Source organism: Geotrypetes seraphini, chromosome 10 (genome assembly GCF_902459505.1).
Source record: "Geotrypetes seraphini chromosome 10, aGeoSer1.1, whole genome shotgun sequence".
Lineage (NCBI taxonomy): Eukaryota > Metazoa > Chordata > Amphibia > Gymnophiona > Dermophiidae > Geotrypetes > Geotrypetes seraphini.
In genome coordinates this window covers 145,222,957-145,243,844 of record NC_047093.1, presented here as the reverse complement: position 1 = coordinate 145,243,844, position 20,888 = coordinate 145,222,957, and the positions used below count along the sequence as shown (strand labels likewise).

Genomic DNA, 20,888 nt, shown 5'->3' with positions numbered 1-20,888 from the left:
CATATGAGAGCTAGGAACCTACACACACTGTTTGGAATGTTGAAGGTTAGTGAAAGTGAGCACAAATGTCTCGTACCTACCTATGCACAAGTATCAGGAATAGGTTACAGGATCCGCCGGTCTCACAGGAACAGCTTCACGATGAGATGCTAGCCACAGGAGGAGGTCAGCTGGGCCTGAACACCTGCAAAGAGGGGAAGCATGTTAATACATTGGAAAAGTCCCCCACCTCAAACTGTCAGAACACCTACAGTTACCCTAAAGCTTCAGTTGAACTTGAATTATTAGCATGGAAAAGGGGAGGGGGGAGCTTTAGTCGTATGCTACACAGAAACTTGAAGACCAATACCATCATTAACTCCTATAAGAAGTGGAAAGCTGAGCACCATATAGGCTTCTGATAGCCGTAATTTAACATTTTAGCAGTATAGGTCATCCAATCAGCTTTCTCTGAGCTTTCCAAAGATGTTCATTGAGAGAGGGATTTTAGAACTATAGATGTGATTTATACTTAAAACTAAGGGGGTGTTCAATCAACACATGTGCTAAACTAACACCAGCATGTGTTGATTTAGGACTTGTTGTTGGTATAAAAACAAAAAACCAAGAGGTCCTAAACTGCTAGCTCTTACCAGGCCATCAAGAAGCACATTACGATGCCCTTGTATGGTGACGATGAAAGTCTTGGACATCCAACCTGCAACAAGAGTATGAAAGCTGTTAGCTATTTGAAATGTGGTCAGTTCATTATAAAGCCTGCTAATGGAATGATACTCAAGTATCCATCAAAAGATATAGTTTTGGGGCATTATAAATGTGGCAGTTGCAACATTTGTAGTATTACCAAAGAATGTAAGAAGTTTTTTCAATCCATAAGATCAGAGGAAATATGTTTTAAGACATTTCACCAACTGTAAAAGTACTTTTGTTGTCTATCTGATTATTTGCCCCTGTGACAAGTTTTATGTAGGCATGACGTCCCGAGATCTGAGAACACGCATGCTTGAACATAAATCTAGCTTAAAACTAGGTCGGTGTTCTGAAGTTATAGTTGAACATTGCCAATCTATGAATCATTCTTTTAAAGATCTTCGTTGTTTTGTTATTGATATTGAGCCCAAGTCAGCTAGGGGTGAAGATAGGCTGGGTCGTCTTAAACAGCGGGAATCTAGGTGGATTTTTAGACTTAACAGTGTGCACCCTTATGGGTTGAATACCAAAGTTGAGTGGTCTATGTTCATTAAACTGTATATTTATTTAAATTATATATTTAGGTTCCCAGTATGGATGGTTCCCCTTAATATCCCACATTGTGAGTTTCCTTGCTCAAATTAGTCACACTATTATTTGGAAATGCTTGAAGTTATGAAAATAGGGTGACATCACTTTAAATATACGTCACTAAATTATTCAATTCAATGCGCATGTGTTAGCGTCCTTAAAGGTTATAAGCGCCATTTTGGGTAGCATTAAATGTGAATAGAATTGATCTATCGCAGACAAACAGTAAGTCATTTAAAAGCGTTTTCAATGTGACTTTATGAGAATTTTAATGTTATTTAGAATGTTATGTAGAATGAACTTTTAATATCTCATATTTATATCATATTTATTTCTATCTTAGCTCGTTTCCTGATGAAGCTTCTTTAGGGTGAAACGGTTCATAGACAACGGCGCGAAAGACAAAAGAGCGTGCCGACAATTGAGCGCAGCGTGCGCCGCTGCGCTGCTCTAAATTACAGTTTTTAGGGGCTCCAACGGGGTTTTTTTGGGGGGAACCCCCCAGTTTACTTAATAGACATCGCGCCGGCGTTATGGGGGGTTTGGGGGGTTGTAACCCTCCACATTTTACTGTAAACTGAACTTTTTCCCTAAAAACAGGGAAAAAGTGAAGTTTTCAGTAAAATGTGGGGGGATACAACCCCCCACACCCCTCACAACGCGGCGCGATCTCTATTAAGTAAAGTGGGAGAGTTCCCCCCCATACACCCCCGTCGGAGCACTAAAAACAGTAATTTAGAGCGGTGTGGTGGCGCGCACTGCGCTCAATTGTCTGGGGCGCCTTTGTCCCGGCGCGCTTTTGACCTGACACTGGGTGAAACGGGGCCCATTGAGCAGAACAGTGAGCAGTGTGAATTCGTGCCACATGAGTGCCATTCGCGTGCTGCTTTCAGCTCATTTGCTGTTGCTTTAGTGAATCCATAGCACTTTTGCACTTTATCATCTTTGAAGTAATTTGCAAGCGAGCATTCGAACCTGCCTCTTCTACTGCAGATAAGTGCCGTTTTTTGCATGTCTGATTTATCAGCAGCTTTTATCTATGTAATATCAGTTGAGCATTTGCACTTTATCTTCTTTCTTGTGCAATATATTTTTTAGCTATGGCACTCAGCACTTTAATTTGTAGCACTCTAGCACCTTAACCCTGCTCCTATAGATTCAGATTAGTCATTTTTCTCTTCTGCACGTTATTAATGCCATTATTTAATGGTTAATACTATAAGGAAGTTTCATTCCACAATTGTTTAACTAAAATAAAAAATATAAATAAATAACAAAAAATTAATTAGAATACACACATTTAATAGTGAAGTGGAGGTTTTTTGATCGATGAAAGAAATCATACCCCACAGTATAATAGGGAGAAAACGTATATGTTCTCTGAGTGGTGAATCTGGGATCTTTTCCTCCACTGAGGTATATCTTTTATTATCAACTTGTTGTAGTACGTGTTTGATTTAAGTTGATATACATCTTTCACTATCCTTTTTGACAATTCATCATAAAGCCTGCTAATGGAATGATATACAGGAGCAACATAGTGAATCAGGCCAAAAACAAAGATAGCTACATTCGATTCTCACCTATTATTCCACCTTTAATACTTGAGCTGCTACCAATTACTTCTTGCTTTGGTGGTCAAGGACATCTGAGCTTTAACTGCTGCCTAGAGAAAGAGGCATCATCACATTCACTCACATGAGACAGAGACAGAGACAGACAGACAGAGAGAGAGAAGCTGTTTGGGGTTCACATAAATATACTCACCATTATCCCAAGAAATGAGCTCTTATTAGGTTGTCCCTAACCAACTGCCCTCTCCTATGCTCCTCTTGCTCAGGTAGCAGCCTCTGTCTAGGTTGGATGTCCTCGTCATCGTCACTGTCTTGGACCGGCTCAGGAGGGTCTGGCATCCTTCTCACCGCTAGGTTATGTAGCATGCAGCACACAACAAACATCTTGGACACCTTGTCGGGGCTGTAGAGCAGTTGCCCTCCTGAGCGGTGTAGACATCTAAAGCGGGACTTGAGCAACCCAAACGTACGTTCAACGATGGCCCTTGTGGTGTTCAGAGCCCGGTTATACCGCACCTCCTCCGGCTGTTGGGGACGCACAACTGGGGTCATCAACCACGCCCTCAGAGGATAGGCACGATCACCTGCAAGAAGAAACAATATTAGAAAAGGGGCACATATCTGTTGTCCATTGTTCTGCATCATCCTCTAAAGTTTGCGATGACCCTATGGTAAAATGAGAGAAAGGTGGTTAATGTAGCAAAGCTTTATTTGCAGTAGTATGTTAACTCACCAACCAGCCATCCACCGTAGATTTCTCCCCTCTGGAACCTGCCACCTAGGCCGGAGTGGGCCAGGATATAAGCGTCATGGCAGGACCCTGGGAAGCTGGCACACACATCCGTCACCTCCATGGTAGCACTACAGACCACCTGCATATTCATCAAATGATATGCCCTCCGGTTCCTAAATTGTGTTTCAGTCTCGGCAGATGGTCTGAGTGCTACATGTGTGCAGTCTATAGCTCCCAGGACAGAGGGGAAACGTGCCAGTTGATCAAAACCCCTCATTGTGCGTTGCCGCTCTGCCTCACTCATCGGAAACTGTATATACATAGTAATACGCCTTAAAAAGACATCTAAAAACTTATTGATGATCCTGGATACAGACGATTGACTGATGCCAGCCCCAGTTCCCAGGGGCCTTTGGAAGGTTCCTGTAGCCAAAAAACCCAGGGCTGTAGTTACTTGTACATAAACTGGAAGAGAATGTCCCCTAAGAGTGATGTGCTCCAAATCCTCCTACAGTTGCTCACACAGACGAACTATGGTCTTCCGATTAAATTGAAAGAGATCAATACACCGCTCATCTGTCATATCAAGGAAGTTCGCCCTGGCCACGCCCCAGGACCGGGGCCGGACCCCTTCCTCTGCGCAACAATCTATGGCGGGCATCCACACGTAAAACAAACTCAAAATAGTCAGCCATCTCTCAAACCAACACCAAACCAAAGACACCAACTGACAAGTACACAACAAAAGGGAGAAGATGGGGGAAAGGAGAAACAGTGAGATCACAGCACAGTCACAATATCACAAATCAAGCACCAGAGAACGAACGCACGGGAGTCTAAAGGAGACAAAAATATGATGTTTTAGAGCCCTATATATACTAAGCACGCCTAATTAGCGTCTGACATCATAGGCGCCGTTAGAACTTCCCGCCAACAAATTCAAATCTGATTGGACAATACATGGGCATTGTCAAAGCTTTTACATGGAGGAGGAGTGTGTGGCGCAGTGGTTGGAGCTACAGCCTCAGCACCCTGGGGTTGTGGGTTCAAACCCCGTGCTGCTCCTTGTGACCCTGGGCAAGTCACTCAGTCCTCCATAGCCCCAGGTACGTTAGATAGATTGTGAACCCACCGGGACAGAGAGGGAAAAATACTCGAGTACCTGATTGTAAAACCGCTTAGATAACTTTGATAGGCGGTATATAAAAAACCTAATAAACTTGAAACTTGAAACGTGAGTTAGGGTTAGGGTTGTTAAAAGAAATGCAAGTGAGACTGGGACTTGAATTGGAGAGCTGCCGCATGAAAGTGCCTTAACTTGCTAAGCTAAAATATGTGTGAATCTCCTGAGATTATGCCTATTAGTTTCAAGTTTTATTAAGATTTTATATACCGCCTATCAAGGTTATCTAAGCGGTTTTACAATCAGGTACTCAAGCATTTTCCCTCTCTGTCCCGGTGGGCTCACAATCTATCTAACATACCTGGGGCTATGGTGGATTAAGTGACTTGCCCAGGGTCACAAGGAGCAGTGTGGGGTTTGAACCCATAACCCCAGGGTGCTGAGGCTGTAGCGTCAACCACTGCACCACACACTCCTCCTCCCACTCTTAATTTATTGTCATTGTATTTGTTCAAATGTAGATTGTGTGAACTTCAATACATGGGGGAGTTGAAGTCCCATCAGGTTTACATGCTAAGGTTCATTCTAAGCGTTGTGTTATATTTGATTTTATAACAGCGGTTTCGGCATGGTAAAGTATGTAAATATACAGAGTTCATGGAGCGCGGAGCGGAGGCCGCAAGCATGCCCAAGCGGCACAAAAACATCATCGCGTTTTTTGTGTTGTAACGTCATAGAATTGCCTGTTCTTCATACGCAGTTATTTCTCCTAAAATGGCTGCCAGGAGACAGCCATATTTTTCAACCCAAGACTCCAGGCTGCTGGCCAGGCTGTTCCTGGCACACGAGCAACACTACTTCACCTCGGTCTGGTTCTGTCTGTCTCCTCTCATTAACATTTTAAGATAAAGTGAGCTCATGGATCTACAAATCACAGTAACAGTAACACCTGAAGGACCGGGGACATAGGCCAGGATGCACAAAAGTCAGTTGGTAGTACCGACTGGATCACTGTTGGCCAATTCTCTGCCGATTTTTGCTGACCGACTGATGTACAACCGAGTTTACATGCAAATCATTTGAGCGAACACGCCCTATACCGATCTGATCATATCGCAGTGAGAGCGATTTAAACACAGGCACAGATTATGCTTGTTGGTTTCTGTTGATTCCTGACGCGTTGTGCGCACACGACTGATGTACGTAGTTCATAGGCGTGTTTTATTCATGCGCATCATCAGCACACGTCAAGGCATCGGTCGCAAAACATTGTTGTCGTAAAAAATGTGATATAAGGGATGCTGGAAGAGATGTTCCTTGTCTTGGCAGTTGTTGGGTGGAAGCTGATGGAGCTGTGGAAAGGAGTTCTGTCAGAAGGAGCCGTTGGATGGAGTTGTAAAAGGGAGGAGCAATCGCACACTGTTGGAAGCGAACTGTTGGACAGTGCTGCTGAAAAGTGAACATTGGTTCTTTATATTTTTGATAGCATAGTATAGATTTTTTTAAATCGTTTTTACAGTGTCAACTTATAACTTCGATACTGATTCTATTACTTTTTCAGGGCAGAAGTGTCATCAAGGATAGTGAGCGACTGGTCTTCACCAAACGCTCTTTTTCAGATTGGGAAACCCGATTGGTATCACTTCTTCTGGTTGAAAGCTTTTTATGCATCGATCGCTCAACTACTTTACATGGCATTTCACTACTAATCCCCTCATTAGCATGCTCAGATCGGAGATTGAGTGAGCGATTGCGGACAGCAGTTTTGTGTATCGGGTAATCCGATCCAATCGATCACTAAACTGGTCAAACCGGTTTAGTGACGATCGGGACACGATCAGTAAGTTTTGTGCATCCCCCAGATAATTAGGAAAAAATCATTCTGTCAGTCCAATGTGGGATCACTGCAATATGTGGGGTGGCTGTGTTGTTATTCTGGGGTAACAGAAGATAAGAATAGCCTTATTGGGTCAGACCAATGGACCATCTAGCCCAGTAGCCCATCCTCATGGTGGCCAATCCTGGTCACTAGTACCTGTATTTTCCCCCTGAATAAGCAAAGGGCTGTCATACTGAGATTCAGCCCTGACTCCCTTATGCCCTGTGAGTGTCACTCTGGACCAGTGGCGTACCTAGCATATGTGAGACCTGGGGCCCATCATTTTTTGACACACCCCCCCCCCGATCTGTACGAAAAACATGATTTTTAGTAACAAGCCACATGTCACACATGAGTACCTAGGAAAAGGCAGCATCTTACATACTGTAATGAGCAGTACAACATCAATACACCTTTTGTAAAACTAAACAAGCCAGACTAGTACAGATCAATCCTGCAGTTAATCCTAACAAAAAACCATGTCTTTCAAACACACAGAACACAGAAAACACCTTCGCCTAGTATGGAATATGTCATCACAAACTAACCCCTCCCCCTTTTACAAAACTGTAGTGTGAATTTTAGCCATGGTGGTAACAGCTCTGACGCTCATAGAATTCTGAGCATCAGAGCTGCTACCACCACGGCTGGCACTAAAAAACGCTCCACAGTTTTGTAAAAGGGGGGATAAAATAGAAATACATAGACAAAGGTTAAATTGAACCAGTAAGAAGCTGGACTCTGCATGCAGTGCACCACAGAAACAGTGACACATGTCTCCTAAAGCAATAAATAAATACAAATTTTTTTCAACCTTTGTCTTCTGTGGTTTCTACTTTCCTCGTCTTCTTGTAACTCTCTTCCTTCCATCCACTGTCTGCTGTCTCTCTTCCCCTTTATGTCATCTTCTCTCCTTCTATGCCCCTTCCAGAAACTGTATGCCTCCCCCTTCCATCTCTCCTTTCACCCCCCTTGGTCTGGCATCTCTCTCCTCTCCTTCCCTCTCACATACCTCTCCTCTGCAATCCCTTTCCCTTTATTCTCTCATTTTCCTTTTCAATTTATTTTTTGCATCTGTCTAGATTACGTTCTTACTACTCTCTCATCCATGTCCTTTTTTACTGTCTACCTAAAGCTTGTCACCTCTTTCCCTCACCCCTCCAATGTTTCCTTAACTCAATCCTTTTCTCCCCATCATGTCCTTCCTTTTATTTATCCCCTCCTTCCATCATGTACCCTCTTTCTCCAACCCTTCCATCTAGTATCTTCTCCTCTCTCTGTCCACTTCCATCCAGCATCTGCTCCTCTCTTTTTCTCCTCCCATTTCCTTCCAGCATTTGCTCCCTTATCTCTCCCATCTGCACTTCCATCCAGCATGGGCTTCCCACTACCATCCAATGTCTGCCCTTTCTCTCACCATCCACCCCTGTTCAATCAGCATCTGCCCCCTTTCTTTCCCTCCAATATCCTTCCCCCTTATGTTTCTCCCCTTTCTCTGTACATCAATTCTATCAGCACCACCCTTCCATACCACCCTGCCCCCTTTCTTTCCCTCCACCACTCTTCCATTCCAGCAATCCTGCTCCTTTCTCTCCCTTCATGCAGCAAGGTCCCATGATGATTGTAGCTGCCGGCTGCCAGTCCACCCCACTCCGACGTACTTGCTCTGGAGCGGACTCAGCAGCCGCATGCTGGAAGGTCCCACGATGACTCGTCTGCTGACTCTACTCCAGAAGTAAGTTACGTCGGAGGGGGTGGATCCGGCAGACGCAGGGAGTTGTGGCAAAGTCCCGCAATGACTGTGTCTGCTGGGTCCAGCCCCTCCAACGTAACTTACTTCTTCTGGAGCAGAGCCAGCAGACGAGTCAGCGCGGGACCTTCCTGCACCTCAGCACAGCTGCCGACTCTGCTGCAGAGAAAGTAAGTCAGAGGTAACGTGACCATTTATTTTTTTCATCAAAAGGGGACATCTATTAATTGACTGTGTATCCTTTCTTTCATTTCTTTCTTTCTGCACTCAGGCCCACCAATTGTCCTTCTATTCCCTCCCTCCTTCCTTCCCATGTCCTTAGTGTCCCCAGTGCCCCATCCTGTGTCCGTAGTGCCCCCAGTGCCTCCATCCCGTGTCCATAGTGCCTCCAGTGCCCCTGTCCCGTGTCCATAGTGCCCCCAGTGCCTCCTTCCCATGTCCATAGTGCCCCCAGTACCTCCGTCCCGTGTCCATAGTGCCCCCAGTGCCTCCATCCCGTGTCCATGGTGCCCCCAGTGCCCCCGTCCCGTGTCCATAGTGCCCCAAGTGCCTCCTTCCCGTGTCCTTAGTGCCCCCAGTGCCTCCTTCTTATGTCCCCCCACTACCTTCCAGATTTTGGCCACCCCCAAAGCCAGCCTGCCTGTTTACCTATCTCCCTCCCTCCCTGCTGCGCTAAAGCCAGCCAGCTTGCCTGCCTACATCCTGGCCTCCCTGCCGCGGGAAAAAAACAGCGCCTCTCCCCTTCCTTTCCCCTGGCCCGCGCCACTACGATCCTACCTCCCCCCGTCAACAAGAAGTCTTTCCTAGGTCAATTCTGACGTAGGAGAGGGTGTTCCGGGCCAGCCAATCACTGCCTATCCCGGAACGTCCTCTCCGACGTCAGAATTGATGTCGGAAAGACTTCTTGTCGGTGGGGGGAGGTAGGATCGTAGTGGTGCAGCCGGAGGAAAGGAAGGGCAGGAAGACCCGGACCTGGCCGGCTATGCACCCCCAAAGCCGTGCACCCGGGGCGGACCGTCCCCCCCCCCCCCCCCTTGGTATGCCACTGCTCTGGACTTCAAAGGTCAGGGATTCATTTTGCAGGTCACACAGTTGGGTTAAACTGTGGAGAGAGAAAAGCCCTGCTAACTCTTTCTTCTCATCTGTGGTCAGAGAATAGTGAGAAGTCTGGGAGGGCAGAAGAGGTGAATTGATTTCCTCATCTCAACATCACGTCACAGCCCTGGTTAGTTCCTCAATCCTGGGACAGTGACACCAGCCTCAGAAGAGAGAGGTAACCGAGGCCATTATCAGCTGTAATTCTGGTACCAGAAGCATAAAGATACCCATGAATCTCCAGCTCCTCCTCCTTCCCTGTGAGTACCCAGCACCCCCCTCGTTGTCCCTTCACCTGTGAGCACCCTGCATCCCTTTATTTCTCTCACCTGTGGTATCCTACACCCTTTTTTCTCTTCTTAAGTACTCTGCACCCTTCCTCACCTATGAGTATCTTGCACCTAACCCTCCCCTTCACCTGTGAGCATTCTGCTCTCTTCCCTCCTCCTCACCTTTGAGCACCCTCAACCCCCAGCGCTAACCACAAATATTCAACAGTTAGCCCATGACAAGCGATTTAAATTCTCAGGAACCTCTCCACCTTAAGCCACTGTGGATATGGGCCAGTAGGACTTGGGCCTGGTCATTTCAGGTCCAGTCTCCACATGGTCTGTGTTTATAACCCCTTGGCAGTTTTAGAAAGACCTATTTCTGATCAGAAAACACTGTTTTTATGTGCCAAGGAAGCTCATAACATACCCCCATTAGGTGGATCTTTCCTATGAGACCTTATTCCTTGCAAATTCATTTGTTTTAAATTCATTCTGTGCTGGTTAATCCCAGTGGCTTTGATTGCACAAGCACAGTTTCACTGTTTGAAATCAAACCCCTCTGCCTTTTGGAGGTTTGCTTTCTCAGTCTTGCCTGACTAGATCAGGGGTGTCCAACCTTTTGGCTTCCCTGGGACGCATTGGCTGAAAAAAATGTTTCTGGGGCCGCACAAATGCGCAAACGCTGCAGCAAGACAGAGGAGGAAGCCAGCAAGACGGTAAACACCCAGGGGCAGCAGAGGAAAACACTGCATCACCCTCGACCGGGGCCGCATGCGGCCCTTGGGCAACAGGTTGGACAACCCTGGACTAGACTGTAAGCTCAGAGGGGCAGGGACTGTCACTTATGTCTCTATAAAGTATTGTGTAATCTGGTAGTGAAGGTACCTTTTAGGATAAGGCCCTCCGTTAGTAGTGCAGAGACTTGAGCCAGAGACTGAAGAGATTTTAAAAAAGGCTTTTATTAAACAAGCATATATGCTGGACTTCTGGGCAGAACTGGCTGCATAAACAGAAGACCCTGAGGATCTCGGACACCAAAGTTATATAGGATCCTAACCAGTTCAAACCAGTCTAACCAGCTCTGACCAAAAGGTAACAGCAGAGAGAAAAACAAAACCATAAATCCATCCTATAATCTATACATCAAGGCTAACTAACATCTACATCCTATTGCCCCCCTGGCCGTGCCAGGCACTAAGACAGATACATAGAACAGGCCTGCATGCATACGTGATTTCTCAGAGCAATAAAATGGAGTCACAAGTTGTTCTTTGTACTAATTATGACCCATTGATCTAAAATGGAATTTTTTTCATCTACACCGTGACCCAGCTATGTCAGCTAGCTAGGGATCCTTCATTCCCAACTTTTCTTCTGTAGGCTAGCTGACTAGCTGGGTTACGGGAGGTCAGGGCCATCTGTATCAGAGGTGGGGACTGGGTGATAGGAGGAAAGGGCCAGGACTAGAGCGGTGGTACTTTTGTCAATCGTAGTCCTAATAGTATGGTTAAGGGTTTTCAATAAACATGGTAACAGGCAAGGAAGAACACAAAATATGACAGAGAATACCAGGAAAATTATGGTGAGGGCTTTAAAGAGTCCCGGTTTGGAGGCCCAATCAGTCAGTGAGTTAAGTCCAAATATATCAGCAGAAAAACCCTTCCAAGTCTGGACAGGAACGTGAGCTAATCTGGTAATTTTATCTATGACCTCTTCAACCACAAATCCTTCATCATCCAGTTGTAGACAGCAGTTGGAAAGATTGAATTTGCCACATACCCCTCCTTCAGCGGCCAATAGATAGTCTAAGGCCAGTCGGTTCTGATAGATGGCGGTACGCATCATAGTGTTCGCTTTGGCCAGGGCTCCCAGGGCCCTAGCTGTTTCATTGGTGATAACTTCTAAAACCGCCTGCAGTCGTATGAGGCGGTTAAGCATGTAGATTGGGGTCCGGTACCCAAACATACCATCATCAGCCCAAGTAGCAGGACCGTAGACAGCAATGATGCGTTCCGGGGGCCAAGTGTCTCCCCATTTACCAATCTCCAGGCTTCTTTCAGAACGGGCCCGTTGATCGAATACTGGGACAGCCAGATGTTCTCCTTCGGATAACGGGAGGAGGAAGAAGGCTGGTTTGATAGTGCCCAGAACACAAGTGCCAGTCCAATTTGAGGGTAGAGTGGGGTATGCCATTTTCCCACAGATCCAGTAGTATCCTTCCGGTGCAGCCCAAGGGGCAGAAGCAGGCAGGTTGAGGTAGACATTTAATGTGGTAGCATTGCCAGTAGTATTCCATCGTCTGGGTATTTTTAACTTAGGATCTCCGGTCCAATAAGTCCAACCGGGCTGAGAGGTGCTGTTTTTAGTCCATAAGGATTGGCACTGCAGGTGTCCAACACGAGTGGTAAAGGATGGTCCGAGACGCTGTATGCAGTGTTTTGCCAGAATGGAGTTTTTCAGAGGCCAGCTGGGTGCCCTTACCATATATCTGTAGGCCCACAAGATAGCGAGCTTTCCGGAGGCTATCATCGAGGTTCCATTTAAACGGCTGTAGAATAGTGAAGTTAAGTGGGTTACAGTTCTGGAGGCCACAGTCAGAGGTAGTCACCACTTTGGATAATATGGCTCGGGTGGTGGGTAGTCGGGTCATACCCCAAGTAGCCCAGGATACACATTTCCAGTAGTTACAGTAGTAGTGTTCGGAAGACCCTTCACAGTGGGACGGCTTCTGTCCCGCCAGGCACATGTATTTATCATTGTGCATTTATTCCCTCCTCCATGCTAGGGCACCACAACGTCCAAGGAAGGTGGGGTTTTGGTCCATGGCATGGCAAGCATCAAAGAGGACTGAGGCCAGGACATAGGGATTAGTGACCAGGGTTTGTTGAATCAGGGGGCCCTGATCCTAGACTGACCTGACCTCTATCCAAGTATCCCTATTAGTTGCTTTGGGGTCAAAACAGATCTGTGAATCTCCATTATTACATATAGAATATTCAACCTTGTTATATATACATACAGGGGTCACTAGTTGACCCTTACACTCATAATTAGTTTGAAATCTAATAACATTTTCCGTTTTGCCCCCATTGTCCACTAGTGCCACACAAGGGGCACACCCAGGCGTGGGAGGGGTAGGGGACATGGACAATGTTGGCAAGACGTAAATCACAAGCAGTAAATATACAACAGAGTTCATATTAAATATCTTGTCAGATCTCCGGATCAGACGTGCGTGATTACTCTTCCAGAGTGTGGGGCAGCCGCGTGATTTTCAGTTGAAGGTCAGTAGGCCCTTTTTCACAAATATACTCAGCAGCGGGCTTCACACGGCTGTAGTGAATCCAAGACTCGTGGCGGGACAATTTGACAGCTGTGGGGGAAGCAAGTAAGACAGTGAAAGGCCCTGCCCAAAGGGGTTTCAGCGGTTCTTTCTTCCATACTTTTAGCCACACTTGATCCCCAGGTTTGTAGAGGTGAACAGGGGTTGTAATTGGTAGCGGGGCTCTAGAAATGACCCAGTTCTGTAATTTCATAATGGTCTTTCCTAGCTGCTTTATCTCTGCGTCTGTGATAGCGTTCCCTATCTGTTCAAGAGACTCAGGGTCTGGGCTGACTATCGGCGGGGGTCGGCCATACATGAGCTCAAATGGGGACAACCGATTGCGTTTACCTGGGGTACAACAGATGCGAAATAGAACAGAAGGGATCAGTTTGGGCCATTCCTCTGCCGCTTTTCCGAGAAGGGTTTTAATAGTTCTGTTAATGCGTTCAACTTGGCCAGAGCTCTGGGGGTGATAGGCCGCATGTAATTTCCAGGTGATTTGCAGAGCCCGAGAGACAGCTTGTGTGACTTGTGATATGTAGGCGGGGCCATTATCGCTGCCAATCACTAGGGGCAGGCCATAGCGAGGGATGATGTCATGGAGTAAAGCCTTTACTATTTCCCTACTTTTCTCTGTGCGCACTGGGTAGGCCTCTGGCCACCCAGTGTGGGAATCAATGAAAACCAGGAGGTAACGGAACCCATGGGAGGGGGGCAAGTAGGCAAAATCAGTAGAGAGGACTTGCATGGGGTGTGAACCGATAGGTTGGTGACCAGGAACGGGGGATCTGACAGAAGAGGGGTGTGTCGGAGGCAAATGACACAGCGGAGCAGAACATGGGAGATGAGTTGAGAGAGATTCGGGATATAGAAATTCTGTCGGAGAAGAGTGCGGAGAGCTGGGTTACCGGCATGAGAAAAATCGTGTGCACGTTGGACAACAGTGAGGGCCAGGAGTTGTGGAACATACAGGAGGGGGGTGGATGTGTGGGAGGAGGGTATAGTAATCCATCCGGATGGGAGGGTGCAATGGCCAGGTTGCTGCGTGGCCCACTTGCGCTCGGGGTCAGTGTACTGGGGGGAAAGGGAATGAAGGAAAGGTTGAGGGGAGGAAAGGGATAACAGAAGAGGGGGTGTGGGCGGACCTTGGAGGGCCGCCTGGCGAGCCAAGCGGTCAGCCAAGGCATTACCGCGGCTGATGAAATCATGGAGGCGACGGTGGGCCCGGCAGTGCATGATAGAAACTTTGGAGGGTAGCAAGATAGCATCCAAAAGGTCCAGGATGAGTTGGTGGTGTTGGATAGGGGATCCAGAGGAGGTGAGGAAGGAACGCTGGCGCCAGAGGGCAGCGTGGGCGTGAACAGCTAGAAAGGCAATTTAGATAGGAAAAAAACAAAAATGCAAAAAGGGAGAGAAAAATCTCCAAAAATGGCCAATGGTATAGTTGGTTTCCCCGGGGTACCCCACAAACCAAACAGATAGACAACACAAAGATTACAGGGCATAAACAAACATAGAAAACAGAAAAGGCGTGAAACTTTTCTTCCAGCTGGCAAGGATTCAGAGCTGAACTTAGATCTGCAGAGAAATGCACAGTTATACAAAAACAAACGTCCATCATAGCACGAATCATAATTGTGTGCACACAGTGGCAAAGTAAAGTGCGATATAACACATGGCATAATAATCACATAATCATAAAAGGCATCTAAATGGTTACTGGAACGTCCGAAAGAGAAAACGTAAGAATGTTATCACTCTGGCTTGGTGCCCTGCCAATTACATTCATAAGGCAGACAGGGACGCAACTGCTAGGGTGTGCTGCAATCTTGAAAAATAAGCAAAACTTACTAGGTAAAGTAAGATACAGTGTACAATGTTAAATATAGAGGTATTCTGAAGTATGGCAATGTCAATTCAAAGGAAAAAAAAAGAAACATGTTAAATGTTAAGTGCAAGGTCATTTCAAGGTTACTGAAAGCAGAACATTGTCCTCCTTCTCTGGGTAGAAAAAGGCTCATTGTAACAGGTCCAGAACAGCTCTGTATGTATGACTGCGAAGACAAAGAAGAGACATTTTAACGTGACACCCCCCTGAGGTCACTTAGCCATGTTCCCTGCAGGCAGACCTGGAACCCTTGTCTGCCACCTGGGTCCCGCTACACTCTGAGGAGTGGGCACTGCTGCAGACTAGATGTAGCTACTTTACTCTGCACTGTCCTTACATAATAACTACCCCCTTCCTCTGGAGTTTGAGCTACCAAGTTTATTTGAAAGGTATTTCTGTTTCCAATTGTATTTAGAATCTGATTGATAATAACACTTTATACAAACATGCATGGGAAGAAAGAATTCATAAAGAACACCAGGATAAAGACACAATACGGGAAAGCAAGGGAGACTGTTAGCACAAAAGAAGTAATCTCAATCCATCCGTTATCAATAAAACTCATTCATAAAGGGAAAAAAAAAAAAAAGTTGACCACATTACACCGCTATTGATTAAGTCCCACTGGCTACCTATTAGCCACCGAATTACTTTTAAGATATTATTCTTGGTTTTTAAAGTTCTAGCTTTCAATGAGCCTCAATTCATGTCTAGAATGATCATTCCTTATTATGCCCCTCGTTCTCTACGATCATCATCACAAGACTTATTAACTGTCCCTTCCTTAAAAATTGTGGGTACAAGAAGAAATGACATGTTTTCTGTTACAGCGCCACAAACGTGGAATGCACTGCTACTGTACATCAGAAAAGAAAAAGATCTTATCTCTTTTATAAAACTCTTAAAAACTTTGTTATTTAACTTTGTACTTGTGTCTTAAAATTGTTTGTCCTCTAAAATGTTGTTGTTTTTTTTTTAATTGTTCAGCGCTTAGAATGTTTGTATAGGCGATTCATCAAATAATAATAAAACTTGAAACTTGAACTTGAATTATCAAGCCCATGTTTAGCAAATATTTCAATTTTCAGAAAAATATGGATACTTAACCTCTATCATTGTTAGTCTTGTACTTTAAATCCCCCAACACTGGGATACAAAGGCAGGGATGTGCCCAACACAAACCCCACATGTCTGACAAACGGTTGCTTTTTTTTTTTTTTCTTTCTTTTTTTATTACCAGCAGACACACTTTGACAACTGCGAGAACACGCAAACTATCTGGCTCAACTTTCTTGAAATTACTCACTGTCTGTAACAAATCCACTGCACGCAACATATATCTAAAATCACAGTCTTTATTCTCGTTCATCAGTGCGAACTCACATTCTTAATTCTGTCTTGATCCACATGCATTTTACCCTGTTAAGCAACTTACACTATCCTGTCTGCAACTTTCAGCAAAACAATCATGCTGGCTTGCTTTACCAACTTTTCCCAGGTTTTCAACCTAAATGCTATTTCCATCTCCCCGGGTAATTTCTCAACATCACCAATTTCTCGTTCTCTGTGTCTTGTCAGGTGTCCCCAGAGCTTTTGTTTTATTAATTTGACAAGTATGACAAAAAGTTGATTAAATTCCAAATACTAAGCCTTTGACAACAATAAAAATAAGGATGAAGAAAACAATAAAAAAATCTTAGGGTCGTCATAATCGCCAGAAAAGGCAGTTGTAAAATATTTAAGCATGATCTGAAGGGGGTCGGTGGTGCTCTGACCCATATTATACAATCTATATATGCACCCAACAAAAGTTCCAATTTCCAGAAACCAGAATCCTATATACCTCTCTGAGCTTCACAACGGATTAAGAAGTTACTAGACAGAAGAGGTAGAGACAGGATAGAGAAGGAATCAACTTCTCACTTACCAAGACAGGTCCGGTACCGGCACAACAAAACCAGGAGCCAGAAATCTCCACCGATTCGTTCCTTCTCGAGGTGCAATCCGTTGTCTTCGACGAGAAACCGTTCCTGGTCAACCACCAGGTTAATGCCGGCTATTACGGGTCTCGTAGGAGGCAAGGTTTGAAATCCTCCGAGGGAGACGATCGTGCCAAACAGGCTCAAGTCTGTAGATCAAGTCCCTGTTCGGGCGCCAAATGAAGGTACCTTTTAGGATAAGGCCCTCCGTTAGTAGTGCAGAGACTTGAGCCAGAGACTGAAGAGATTTAAAAAAAGGCTTTTATTAAACAAGCATATATGCTGGACTTCTGGGCAGAACTGGCTGCATAAACAGAAGACCCTGAGGATCTCGGACACCAAAGTTATATAGGATCCTAACCAGTTCAAACCAGTCTAACCAGCTCTGACCAAAAGGTAACAGCAGAGAGAAAAACAAAACCATAAATCCATCCTATAATCTATACATCAAGGCTAACTAACATCTACATCCTATTGCCCCCCTGGCCGTGCCAGGCACTAAGACAGATACATAGAACAGGCCTGCATGCATACGTGATTTCTCAGAGCAATAAAATGGAGTCACAAGTTGTTCTTTGTACTAATTATGACCCATTGATCTAAAATGGAATTTTTTTCATCTACACCGTGACCCAGCTATGTCAGCTAGCTAGGGATCCTTCAGTAGCACCACAGACAATGATAATATGTGGAAGAACACAGTTCAATAGTGAAAAGTCTGATGTGTGTGTGTGAAATTTTTCAAGACTTTTCTGCCAGAGGTAATGCCGGGGTGATCAGAACTTTTGAGAAGTCTCACAGGGGGGCTGAAGGTTCATTGACTCTGGCAGTGTTTCTCAACTCGGTCCTGGAGTACTCCCTTGCCAGTCAGATTTTCAGGATATCCACAATGAAGACGCATAAACTTTATTTGCATACATGGCCTCCACTATATGCAAATTTCTTTCATTTCATGCTTATTCATTGTGGATATCCTGAAAACCTGATCAAGAAACATTGCTCCAGGGCACCTTAATAATTCTGCCATCTTGACATATTCTCTTAGTATGTCTGATAGGACACTGTTTAGCCCCTCTGCTGCAGATGGAATTAAAACAAAAACAAAAACCGAACATTCAGAGGACCCAGGCTCCTTCTAGAACTCTTTCTCTCATACATATATGTCCCTGATGGATTTTGAAAGTCACTGACTACACAGTAGTAACTACCCAGTACTAAAAGCTTTTCCTCAAAGTACAGAAGAACTGAGGGGATCTTTGGGAATGGCTCAGTGACATCCTGAAAACTAAGGGATTCCCATTAGGAGGGAAGGGAAGGCCAATGGAAATGTAAACACTCTGCTCTCTACTGGCAAATCTGTACATTGCACCAGGGGGGAGACCAAACCCCAGCCACAAGCCTTCAGCTGTGAGTCTCTCTAACGCAGTGTCTCGGGCCGGGGCATACTAAAAGGTAGTGGCCACAGCTTGAGGCACCCAGAAGTGCGTGGACGTCGCCGTGATGACATCACACATATGCGTGACATCATCATGTTGACGTCCGCACATGTGCAGAGGCCCTCCAGATGGCCCCGAGACGCTAGTAGGGGATGCCAGCAGGGAAGAGGGCTGGAGAGAAGGAGAGGCACTGGCGCCAGCTGATTGCCTACAGCAGTGTTTCTCAATTACTTCAAGCTAAGTACCCTCTAAGTCTAACAAATATCAACTGAGTACCCCAACCACCCAAGCTCTGCCCCAGATCCCATCCCCTTTACTAATTGTAATGCAATTTTTTTCCATTCATTTTTCATATACACACAATATACACAGCAGATATAAATGCTCAAAACTGACACATTTCAATCACTATATTGAAAATAAAATCATTTTACCTACCGGCGATCCTCTGCAGGCTGCTGTAATTAGCTTTAAAGGTGAGACCGGGAGGGTAGGGGGGAAGCCGGAGGATGCTAGAGAGAAGGGGGAAACATGCAGACCTTCAGTGAATCAGGCAGCGTTGGCACTGTACCGCGTAGGGAAGTCAGCTGGCAGTCGCCTCTCTTCCTACTCAGTGTGCCGCAGCACACTTGGAATCTCAGGAGGCACACAGTTTGAGATACATTGCTCTAACGGATTGTTATCTCTTTTATTCTCAGGCTGTCTCCTCCTGGGATGGACTAAAGCAGAAAGTGAGTATCTCTTATCTGTGGTAATTACCTCAGTACCTGTCTCTTTCTGGCAGTGAGTGGAATGGGGATCTCTTATAATGGAGGGTTTCTGATCACTGGCTGCTCCTCTGATCTTGGCAAATACAGACCAGTTCTAAATAACAAGGATTTGTGTGAGAAAAGTTTACATTTTGGGTTGTTTCCTTACAGAAAAGCCTTGGATAGCTGTAGTGACAGACCCAGAGATGCCAGGAAGATACAGAATTATATGCCGTGTGTTCGGCGGGTCCAGCGTGAACTGGTTTCGTTTATATAGAAATAATACAATTGTGTATTATTATAAAGACCAGAAACGTGTTTTATATGAGCTGCCACCTGAATCCCCACAGGAGTCCAGGGCGATTTTCTCTGTCCAAGAAGAAGGGCAATACACCTGTCAGTATGTTGTGTCATCAGTCTTCTTTAGAACATACTTCTCTCCAGTGAGTCATCCAGTGACTGTGAGAGGTGAGTGCTGTCCTGTGCTTCTCCCGAGACTCCCCTGTCTATACCACACAGACATATGCAGGCAGTGGGTCTCTTTACCTCATCAGAGGCTGGGCAGGGGAAAGAGGAGAATTTTTTAAGTAACCCTGTCTCCATCCCACTGGGGTGCTGAGAGGCCAAAGATCAAGATTAGACCTCATCACACCACTGCTTAGAGAATATATTATTTCTATAGTGCTAACAGACGCACGCAGCACTGTACATTGTACATGGAATAGATGGTTCCTGCTCAGATGAGCCTACACTATAATTATGACAGTCACATAGGATAAAGGGGAGTTTAAAGTTAGTGCTCAAGAAGGGAATTGATGGGGGCTGAAGAGTGTCACACCCAGTGGTGTACCTAGGGTATATGGCACCCGGGGCCCATCATTTTTTGACACCCCCCCATGTAAAAAAATATTTTTTGTAATAACCATGAAACGGAATAAATAGTCATAATAGAAACAGGCAGTGAAAAATTTCTTGTATTGAACCTCATATATGTAACCATTATTCCAAACATACCATAACATAACATAAATTATGTCTGAATTGTCATGACATCAGAAGTACATATGGAGTAGTTGCAGGTGATGCTTGGGACAGTTCTGATTGTGTTAGTTCGGTTTTATGTGTTTTTTGAATAGAAGGGTTTTATTTCTTTTTTGAAGGTTTTGTAGTCTGTGGTCGAGGTCAATAGGTTGTAGAGTTGGGGGTCGAGTGTTGCAGCTCGAATGGCTAGGAGGTTGTCAAACAGTTTTTTTCTTTTGACGTTTTTGGTTGGAGGGTGTGCGAGTTCTCCTATGTCTGGTTGAGGTGGATTGAATTATTTAGCTGAAGAAATTAGTTACCCCACCCCCCATTCCACACACATTAATTCTCTTCCATTTTTGTTCCCATTATAAAAAACACTTATAAGTTCCCAGAAAAAAAATACATTAAAATAAGAAGTGAAAACAAAGGCCCCTACAGATGAGAACACAACATAAGAATAACCTAACTGGGTCAGACCAATGGTCCATTATGCCTAGTAGCCCATTCTCACGGTAGCCAATCCAGGACACTAATACCTGGTCAAAACCCAAAGAGTAGCAACATTCCATGCTACTGATCCAGGGCAAGCAGACACTTCCCCCATGTCTTAATAACAGACTATGGACTTTTCCTCCAGGAATTTGTCCAAACTTTTCTTAAAACCAGCTACGCTATCTGCTTTTACCATAACTTCTGGCCACTTCATTTTTAAGCTAAGATCTTTCCTTCCAGAGACCTTGCTAGATGTCAAATACAGCACAAGGTAACTTCACATGGACTT

At 45.1% G+C, this 20,888-nt stretch overlaps 1 protein-coding gene across 1 annotated transcript in view; it reads left to right on the top strand.

Annotated features, from left to right (window-relative positions):
- The window catches only part of LOC117368273, an 86,203-nt gene that overhangs the window by 35,851 nt on the left and 29,464 nt on the right, over positions 1 to 20,888 (top strand). Inside the window, exons 2-3 of the mRNA XM_033961764.1 lie at positions 19,034 to 19,066; positions 19,256 to 19,552. Coding sequence (XP_033817655.1) covers positions 19,291 to 19,552 — 262 coding nt within the window. The 5' untranslated portion in view covers positions 19,034 to 19,066; positions 19,256 to 19,290. The remainder of the gene's footprint in view (positions 1 to 19,033; positions 19,067 to 19,255; positions 19,553 to 20,888) is intronic.